The sequence below is a fragment of the Camelina sativa genome, chromosome 15, assembly GCF_030686135.1.
Source record: "Camelina sativa cultivar CO46 ecotype springtype chromosome 15, ASM3068613v1".
Lineage (NCBI taxonomy): Eukaryota > Viridiplantae > Streptophyta > Magnoliopsida > Brassicales > Brassicaceae > Camelina > Camelina sativa.
In genome coordinates, this window is record NC_141894.1 from 31,631,175 (window position 1) to 31,641,275 (window position 10,101).

At 35.3% G+C, this 10,101-nt stretch overlaps 1 protein-coding gene across 1 annotated transcript; it reads left to right on the top strand.

Moving 5' to 3' along the window:
* The first annotated feature begins 5,102 nt into the window (after positions 1 to 5,102).
* LOC147927410 (uncharacterized) lies at positions 5,103 to 9,153 on the top strand. The gene is made up of 7 exons (XM_087487448.1): positions 5,103 to 5,166; positions 5,331 to 5,389; positions 5,497 to 5,540; positions 6,502 to 6,560; positions 6,694 to 7,061; positions 7,157 to 8,782; positions 9,100 to 9,153. Exons 1-7 carry the CDS (start codon positions 5,103 to 5,105, stop codon positions 9,151 to 9,153), a joined length of 2,274 nt encoding a protein of 757 aa, XP_087343574.1.
* Positions 9,154 to 10,101: the final 948 nt, after the last annotated feature.

Sequence of the window (10,101 nt, forward strand, 5' to 3'; positions counted from 1 at the left end):
TGTGTGATGTGTGTGTTGATCCAGACAAGTTTTCAAAGAATTTATTGTGTTTGTTTGTTGGTCTTTGTTGTGTTTATATAGATTTACTTCTCTAGATTGGGTCTTTGTTGTGTTTACTCAACAAGTCTTTGTTGAGTTTATATAGTCTTTGTTTACAAGTCTTCGGTATCTCTCTCGATTCCAAAAATTTGGAATCGATTTATACTTTTTGGAATCGAGAGAGATACCGAAGACTTGTAAACAAAGACTATATAAACTCAACAAAGACTTGTTGAGTAAACACAACAAAGACCCAATCTAGAGAAGTACATCTATATAAACACAGCAAAGACCAACAAACAAACACAATAAATTCTTTGAAAACTTGTCTGGATCAACACACACATCACACATCTTTGAAAACACGCATCAAAATAAAAAGCATCAAACAAGTTTATAGCAAATACGCAAACAAACAAGTTTATAAAAGCATCAAAAGCATCAAATCAAACACGCATCAAACACTACCTCATGGATAAACAGAAATTAGGATGTGTAGAAAAGTACCTCAATGCTCTAGCTTTCACGAGCCTAGCTTTCTTCTTTGCCTCTTCCTTAGTGTTATCAGCAGCAGTAGAACTTCAACTTTAGTCTCTTTCAAATCTGATTGAAATACAAAGCGAGTATTAAACTTCAAAAAACCAAGCATTGAAGCAATAAACAAACTATCAAGCACAAAGAAAGCATTGACAAATAATTACCTATCAGCTCTAGCCTTTCGCTTCAATTCCTCAGCTTTCTTCGTTCCCTCTATGTTATTCACCGAGGCTACAGAACCAAACCTGCACCGAGGGTAAAATTCGTATCAATCTCAGTAGGAACACTAAGAATGAGGTGAATAGAAATGACAAAGAGCTAAGAGAAACAAATACTTGAAGAATGAAGACTATACCCTAAAGGAGATACAAGTTCAACACACAATCACGAATTGCAACATTATGGCTGCAAATGGTTGCATAAAATTGAAAGATTTGGAAATATTAAGCTGAAAAAAATTGGGTTGAACATTATTCAACTCATTCATCTCCAAAATAGTAGTTGAACAAGTTGAACAAATTTGCTGTAGGATTAGTTTATTTTTCAACTTTTTAAGTTGAATGTGTTGAATAGTTTTTTCCAACTTCTTCCATTCAAATGGTGAAACTTAGGCTGCAAATGGTTGCATAAAATTGAAAGAGTTGGAAATATTAAGCTGAACAAAATTGGGTTGAACATTATTCAACTCATTCATCTCCAAAATAGTAGTTGAACAAATTTGTTGTATGATTAGTTTATTTTTTCAACTTTTTAAGTTGAATGGGTTGAATAGTTTTTTCCAACTTCTTTCATTCAAATGGTGAAACTTAGTTGAATAATTGTTTTCAACTCCTTCAACCTTTTCAACTGTGCAACCATTTGTACCATTGGTTGAATAATTTTTTTTTTCAACTCCTTCAACCTTTTCAACTGTGCAACCATTTGCATCCCTTGTCACTCACTTGCTTCATATTCTTCAACTCAAAGGATATGTACTTTTGAAAAAGTTTGTAAAATGTAGACTTTTCATTGAGTATTGAATGATGATCTATCATTGATTGAAGTAAGATTACCTCATCTTCTTCACTCCATTTTTTTTGAAACTGAGTCCCCACCACCACCTTGCCACGTTTTGAAGAAGCAGGAGACTCTTCATTAGCACTTTGTCTTTGTCTCTTCTTCTTTGAGGAAGAAGGAAGAGCAGAAGCAGCCATTGGAAGAGAAGAAGCAGTCACAAGAGGAAGCTTCATTAGTTCTGAAACCACAACAGGAGGAGCAGACTCTTCTTCAGACTCGGCTTCATTAGCACTTTGTCTTTGTCTCTTCTTCTTTGAAGAATCAGGAAGAGCAGAAGCAGCCATAGGAAGAGAAGAAGCAGTCACAAGAGGAAGCTTCATCGGTTCTGAAACCACAACAGGAGGAGCAGATTCTTCTTCAGACTCTTCTTCAGAGTCTTCTTCAGAGTCTTCTTCAGACTCGGCTTCATTAGCACTTTGTCTCTTCTTCTTTGAGGAATCAAGAAGAGCAGAAGCAGCCATAGGAAGAGAAGAAGCAGTCACAAGAGGAAGCTTCATCGGTTCTGAAACCACAACAGGAGGAGCAGACTCTTCTTTAGACTCTTCTTCAGACTCGGCTTTATTAGCACTTTGTCTTTGTCTCTTCTTCTTTGAGGAATCAGGAAGAGCAGAAGCAGTCATAGGAAGAGAAGAAGAATCGTCAGACCCAGACCCAGACCCATCATCTTCATCAGAGGAAGATTCTTCGTCTTCTTCACAGCCGGATTCTTCTTCTTCTTCATAGCCGCTGGAAGATTCTTCTTCTTCTTCCCTCTGTTTCTTCTTCAACTCTAGTTCTTCATTATCCTTTGCCATGATGATGCTGAGAGAGAGAGATGATATGGAGAGAGATAAGAAAAAAAATTTGGAATCAATTTATACTTTTTGGAATCGAGAGAGATACCGAAGACTTGTAAACAAAGACTATATAAACTCAACAAAGACTTGTTGAGTAAACACAACAAAGACCCAATCTAGAGAAGTAAATCTATATAAACACAACAAAGACCAACAAACAAACACAATAAGTTCTTTGAAAACTTGTCTGGATCAACACACACATCACATATCTTTGAAAACTTCTTTGAAAACATCTTTGAAAACATGCATCAAATTAAAAAGCATCAAACAAGTTTATAGCAAATACGCAAACAAACAAGTTTATAAAAGCATCAAAAGCATCAAATCAAACACGCATCAAACACTACCTCATGGATAAACAGAAATTGGGATGTGTAGAAAAGTACCTCAATGCTCTAGCTTTCACGAGCCTAGCTTTCTTCTTTGCCTCTTCCTCAGTGTTATCAGCAGCAGTAGAACTTCAACTTTAGTCTCTTTTAAATCTGATTGAAATACAAAGCGAGTATTAAACTTCAAAAAACCAAGCATTGAAGCAATAAACAAACTATCAAGCACAAAGAAAGCATTGACAAATAATTACCTATCAGCTCTAGCCTTTCGCTTCAATTCCTCAGCTTTCTTCGTTCCCTCTATGTTATTCACCGAGGCTACAGAACCAAACCTGCACCGAGGGTAAAATTCGTATCAATCTCAGTAGGAACACTAAGAATGAGGTGAATAGAAATGACAAAGAGCTAAGAGAAACAGATACTTGAAGAATGAAGACTATACCCTAAAGGAGATACAAGTTCAACACACAATCACGAATTGCAACATTATGGCTGCAAATGGTTGCATAAAATTGAAAGAGTTGGAAATATTAAGCTGAAAAAAATTGGGTTGAACATTATTCAACTCATTCATCTCCAAAATAGTAGTTGAACAAGTTGAACAAATTTGCTGTAGGATTAGTTTATTTTTCAACTTTTTAAGTTGAATGGGTTGAATAGTTTTTTCCAACTTCTTCCATTCAAATAGTGAAACTTAGGCTGCAAATGGTTGCATAAAATTGAAAGAGTTGGAAATATTAAGCTGAACAAAATTGGGTTGAACATTATTCAACTCATTCATCTCCAAAGTAGTAGTTGAACAAATTTGTTGTATGATTAGTTTGAAGAAGACTCTGAAGAAGAGTCTGAAGAAGAGTCTAAAGAAGAATCTGCTCCTCCTGTTGTGGTTTCAGAACCGATGAAGCTTCCTCTTGTGACTGCTTCTTCTCTTTCTATGGCTGCTTCTGCTCTTTCTGATTCCTCAAAGAAGAAGAGAGAAAGACAAAGTGCTAATGAAGCCGAGTCTGAATAAGAGTCTGCTCCTCCTGTTGTGGTTTCAGAACCAATGAAGCTTCCTCTTGTGACTGCTTCTTCTCTTCCTATGGCTGCTTCTTCTCTTCCTATGGCTGCTTCTGCTCTTCCTTCTTCCTCAAAGAAGAAGAGACAAAGACAAAGTGCTAATTAAGAGTCTCCTATTTCTTCAAAACGTGGCAAGGTGGTGGTGGGGGACTCAGTTTTAGAAAATATGGAGTGAAGAAGATGAGGTAATCTTACTTCAATCAATGATAGATCATCATTCAATACTCAATGACAAGTCTGCATTTTACAAACTTGTTCAAAAGTTCATATCCTTTGAGTTGAAGAATTGGAAGCAATTAAGTGACAAGATGAGATGGTTGAACAAGAAGTATGTGGGGAAGAAAACATTTACAGAAGCTCATGATCTTACCTGTTACAAGCTTGCAAAGAGTATTTGGAAGTCTGAGCTTGATTGTTTGGAGTCTGATTAGTTTGAGAAATCATTCCTCCCTAGTGTCATTGCCAATTTGGCCCTCTGTACTGATACCGAATTTGTGAAAGAAGGATGGAAGGTTGTGCCTTCAAAGGACAAGAAAGACATTGAAGAAGATTTTAACACATTGAAAGCCTATGAGGCAAACTATATGTTGTTGAAGACTAGACTTCTCAACAAGGTGAGCTCTGCCATATTCAAATCATGATGTCTGTTTGGAGATGCATTTGCCTTTGTTTTGGTTTTGGTTGTATTGGCGGCTAATTAGTATCAACTGCATCTTGTATTTCTTTTCTGTTTGGGCTGATATTAGTAACAGAAACCAATGAATTGTAATCCAAAATCTTTCCTGAGTCTTGGTTATATAAGTAACCCTCTGTTTTACTAGCCGTTTCCTTAGTCTTTGCGTTTGCCATCTCTTTTTCTCTCTGTATCCCTCTCTATCTCTCTTTGACCAAACCTGTAAACCAATCATAACCATATGATACACTGATGCAATAGGGATAATGGAAACCAATGTGGCCAAGAGAATGCTACCGAACAGGCTTAGTGTATCAAATAATGTATTTCTCAGTCATCTCAGTAGTAGCAGTGAAAACATACATGGAAAGGTTTCATTGATGATGCAATGAGACACAAAAGGTATCGAATGGTTTCCAATGATAGGTATCAACGAACACCAAAAAGCCCTGGTTTCAGATCTTCAAGTCTACGATGTCTTGAACATTTGTTAATCTAAAAAGTGACAGATAGAGGTTCATAAGAGAGGATGTCCCCACCTTCATTGCTCAGCCTGCACCAAGGTTCATAATGCACAAGTTTGATGCTATTGCTTGCTCACCAGAGAACTTTCTGTTTCCCTGGTGGTGTCAAGGTATGATATGTATGGTGTGCGTCTTAATATTTTCTAGTGACCGTCAATGTGCATTGGTGTATTATTAGTTACTGACTATTGGTAATAACATTCATCATGTTAATTGGTATCATTGGGTTATTCTGTGATATACACAGACTGTTAAACGTGATTTTTCTTAACAGGCACGGCTTTTGGAGAGGACCCATCTCTCAGTGATCTAAATGAGCTCGTGTATGGACAGGTATGAAAATTGTTCTGAATAAAAATATCTGTATATGAGCTTCTGTAGATCATCTATGTTAGTTGTAATAAAGGTTTAGATATCAATACTTTTTGAGTTCACTGCAGGAACATTTAGGCACAGAGGATTCATCATTCACATTTTCGTTAAGGTAATCTATATATATTTTATTTTTGCCTCTAAATTGTTTAGTGTCAGATAATGCACCAGTCATGTAACATGAAATCCAGATAACTTACAGCTCTTTTTTGTTTGTTTGTTATTGTGGCTTTTTGCAGTTACTTGTAGAGACACAACTATTTAGTGTTTTATCATACTAAAGACTATCGAGCTTTGAGAATGGGGGTTGCTGAAGCTCATCAACTTATACAATACAAACTGAAGATACCACTTATTTTGTGCTCTTTGTATATTAGTCATCCCACAATAGAAGCTCTTGAAGCTTTTGTTTGTTGAAGTTGTACAGAACACTTGAAAGCCTTTATTTTTTTTTGCTTTTTTGCTTAATTCTCAGAATGAATCAGATTATGTTACTCTTCCAGTATGGACACTACTAGTTTGCATTTTTGCAAAATCAAATCAATATAATCTGATATTTCAGGTAGAAAAATATCTATTAACAAAACAATACTTCAACCGCAAATTGATGCACAACGGTGATAGTGTGTTAACAAAGAAGATACCAAGAAGATACCATGGCTCCTTACCTTACCCAGGCCCGTCTCTGACCCATGGCAGGGTAGGCATTTGCCCAGGGTCCAATATTAAAAGGGCCCATAATTTTTTTTTTTGTGTGATTTCGTAAAAAGAAAAAGAAAAATTAAGAATAAAAAGGCCCTTGGAAAAAAAATTTAGAACAAAAAGGGTCCATTAAAAATAAGTGTTTAAGATCAAAAGGCCCAAAAAAAAAGTTGCTTAATTAATAAGAAAATATCGTTGGCTTTTGAGACACTCACGCCGTCGAAATCGACGATCATATCAAAAAACCCTCTTAGCTCACAATTCACTAATCACAAAACAACCTAATCATCTTTTTTTTTTTTATCCATCAATCATCAGTTTAAACAGGTTGCAGTTTCGTGCCTCTCATCCCTGGATCTTAAACACTGCAGGAAGAGTGGACGACAAAGTGACTTTTCTCTTACGTGCACTACACAACTCTCAGTACCAGGTGACATTGTTCCTTTTTTTATTTAATCATGGTGTTGTGTGGGAATGACAAAAGAAAGAGAAAAAAAGAACAAGACCAATTTATAGAATCTCAAAGAGGATCTATGGATAAGTTTGTTAAAAAAAAACTGCAGCTAGTACGAGTGCTAGTGTAGAAGAACCTAGTGTGAATCCTCATGATCATTCAAGTGAAAAATTAGATGATGTTGTGAATGAGTCTCATGAGAATATGTCAAATCCACCTAATACTAAAAGTTTAAATGTTGATGAACCAGTTCCTGTTCCTCCTGTCGATATCTATGATCCTAGAAATTGGAATAATCTTGACAACAAAACAAGGAATTTGTTGATTGAAAAAGGACCGAAAAGAGATATAAATATTGTGTTCCCTATAGATGATGAAACTAAAAGGCACTTTGCATATAAGTATTATTTTAGAAAGTTGAGTAATGGAGAAACTGATGATCGAAAGTGGTTGGTTTACTCAAAGTATGTGGATAAGGTGTATTGTTTTTGCTGTAAGTTATTTCAGACTCATGGTCAATTAAGTTTATTAGCATCCGAAGGTTTAAGAGATTGGAAACATATTGGTGATAGGCTAAAAATCATGAGAAAAGTGAGGAACATATGGCTAATATGAGGATTTGGAATGATGTAAAAGTTAGATTTCAAAGTAATCTAACTATTGATAAAGAATTCCAAAAAGAAATTGCAAAAGAAAAAGAACGTTGGAGACAAGTTTTATACAGAATAATTTCTGTTGTGAAATGTCTTTCCAAAAGAAATCTTGCATTTCGGGGTTCAACTGATAAACTTTATCAAGATAGTAATGGTAATTTTCTAGGGATGATTGAGATGATTGCTGAATTTGATTTGATTAGGCAGGATCATATTAGACGCATCCAAACTCATGAGATACATCATCACTATCTTGGTCATAACATTCAGAATGAGCTGATTTCTCTTCTCGCTTATAAGGTCAGGTTCTCTATCACAAGTGTTATTAAAGAGGCAAAATACTTTTCTATTATCCTTGATTGTACACCCGACGTGAGTCATCAAGAACAAATGAGTATAATAGTAAGATGCGTAAATATGTCAACTAAAAGGATAAAAATAGAAGAGTATTTCTTAGAGTTTCTGAAAGTAGATGATACCTCGGGACTAGGCCTCTTTAAAGAATTACAAAATGCTCTTAAGTCACTTGATCTTGATATTAATGATGTGAGAGGACAAGGTTACGATAATGGTTCTAATATGAAAGGAAAACACCAAGGAGTTCAAAAGCGAATGCTAGAAATAAATCCGAAAGCATTGTTTATGCCATGTTCTTGTCATAGCTTGAATCTAGTTGTTAGTGACATGGCACATTCTTGCTTGAAAGCTGTATCTTTTTTTGGGATTGTGCAACGCATATATACTTTATTTTCAGGCTCTACCAAAATATGGAATGTTTTACTTAAGCATCTTCCATGTTTTACGGTAAAAAATCTTTCTAATACTCGATGGGAGAGTCGAATCAAAAGTGTCAAGGCTATAAGATATCAAACTCCTCAAATAAGGTCAGCTTTATTAGAATTATATACTTTGTGCGATGATGCTATATCAAAGAGTGAAACTGAAAGTTTGGTAGATGCACTTGAAAATTTTGAGTTTTTACTTGGCATGGTTATTTGGCATGACATTTTGTTTGCTATTAACTTGGTGAGTAAGAACTTACAAGCTAAAAATATGTGTATTGATAATGCAATGAAGCAAGTAGAAGGTGTGATGTCTTTTTTTGAGAAATATAGAAATGATGGATTTAGCTCAAGTATGACTATAGCTAAAGGTCTTGCTGATGATATGGATGTTGATGTCGTATTTCCAAGTAAGCGTCGGAGGTTTAAGAAAAAACAGTTTGACGAGAACAATCATGATGAAGTAATTCAAACACCTGAAGATGCTTTTAAAATTGATTATTTTTTGGTTGTAGTGGATATGGCAATTGCTTCTTTGAGAAGTAGATTTGAGAAAATGAGAACATTTGAGACTGTTTTTGGATTTTTATATAATTCAGTGAAACTAAAGTCACTTGATGCTATTGAATTAAGAGAAAGGTGCACTAATTTTCATAATACATTTTCTCATTGTGGTTCATCAGATGTTGATTTGGATGACTTTTTTTCTGAGTTGAGAATATTGCAGGTGACTTTACGGGATGAAGCTATGACACCTATTGAGGTTCTTGAGTTTGTAAAAAATATTGGTTGCTATCCAAATGTTGTTATTGCTTATCGACTTTTACTAACCACTCCTGTGACAGTAGCATCAGCGGAAAGGAGTTTCTCTAAGTTAAAATTGCTGAAAAATTATATGAGATCATCAATGTCTCAAGAAAGATTGAATGGTTTAGCAATTTTATGCATTGAAAAAGATATTTTGGAGAGTTTGGATTTTGAAACAATTATCAATGATTTTGCATCAACTAAGGGTAGAATGAAACGTTTCATATGATCATTATTCTCTTGAAATAATTGACATTTTCTCTTTTGTTTCAGATTTGGCTACATTGTGGTTGGAGTGCATGTGTGGACGAACCCTTGAAGCTCTAAACCAAGAATTTTTTTTATCTACAACAAAAACAAAATTATTTTTCTTTTTGGCAGTGATCTAGTTTATTTTCTACTTTATTTGATATCTAAATTTTGTCATATTTGTTGGGAAATTTTTTTTTTTTTTAATAAAAGGTCCATTTTAAGTGTTTTGCCTAAGGTTGTCAAAATTGTTAAGACGGGGCTGACCTTACCAAGAAGATACCAAGAAGATACCAAGGCTCCTGAATCGCAAAATCAAAGAAGATACCGAGGCTCCTTACCTTCATAAGATAGCGTGTTAACAAGCTACTACCTGCCAGTAGTCCCAACTCTTCCACCATGACCAGGACCTGACATGGGAACCTCAGGCTTGTGGGATTTAATAGGATCCTTCAATGCTTTCTCTCTTTCTCGTTTACGGCTTGGTGCGTCTCTGAACAATGGTAATGCATGAGGATTGTGTATTACTGGTTCTGGTTGGTAATCGTCTACAGATTTCTTCCTTGGTACAATGTAATTAGGAAATCAGAACAAAGCCTTTTCAATCATTACCTGTATAGGTCCATCTCCCGGCGATACGCTTTCCATCATGGTCCCAAGCACAGGTTGTAACTCCCTGGTCTAGCAAGCTTCGGCTTAATAACCTGTTCCGATAAAACAGTTAAATGATCCCCCAAAAATTTGGAATCGATTTATACTTTTTGGAATCGAGAGAGATACCGAAGACTTGTAAACAAAGACTATATAAACTCAACAAAGACTTGTTGAGTAAACACAACAAAGACCCAATCTAGAGAAGTACATCTATATAAACACAGCAAAGACCAACAAACAAACACAATAAATTCTTTGAAAACTTGTCTGGATCAACACACACATCACACATCTTTGAAAACACGCATCAAAATAAAAAGCATCAAACAAGTTTATAGCAAATACGCAAACAAACAAGTTTATAAAAGCATC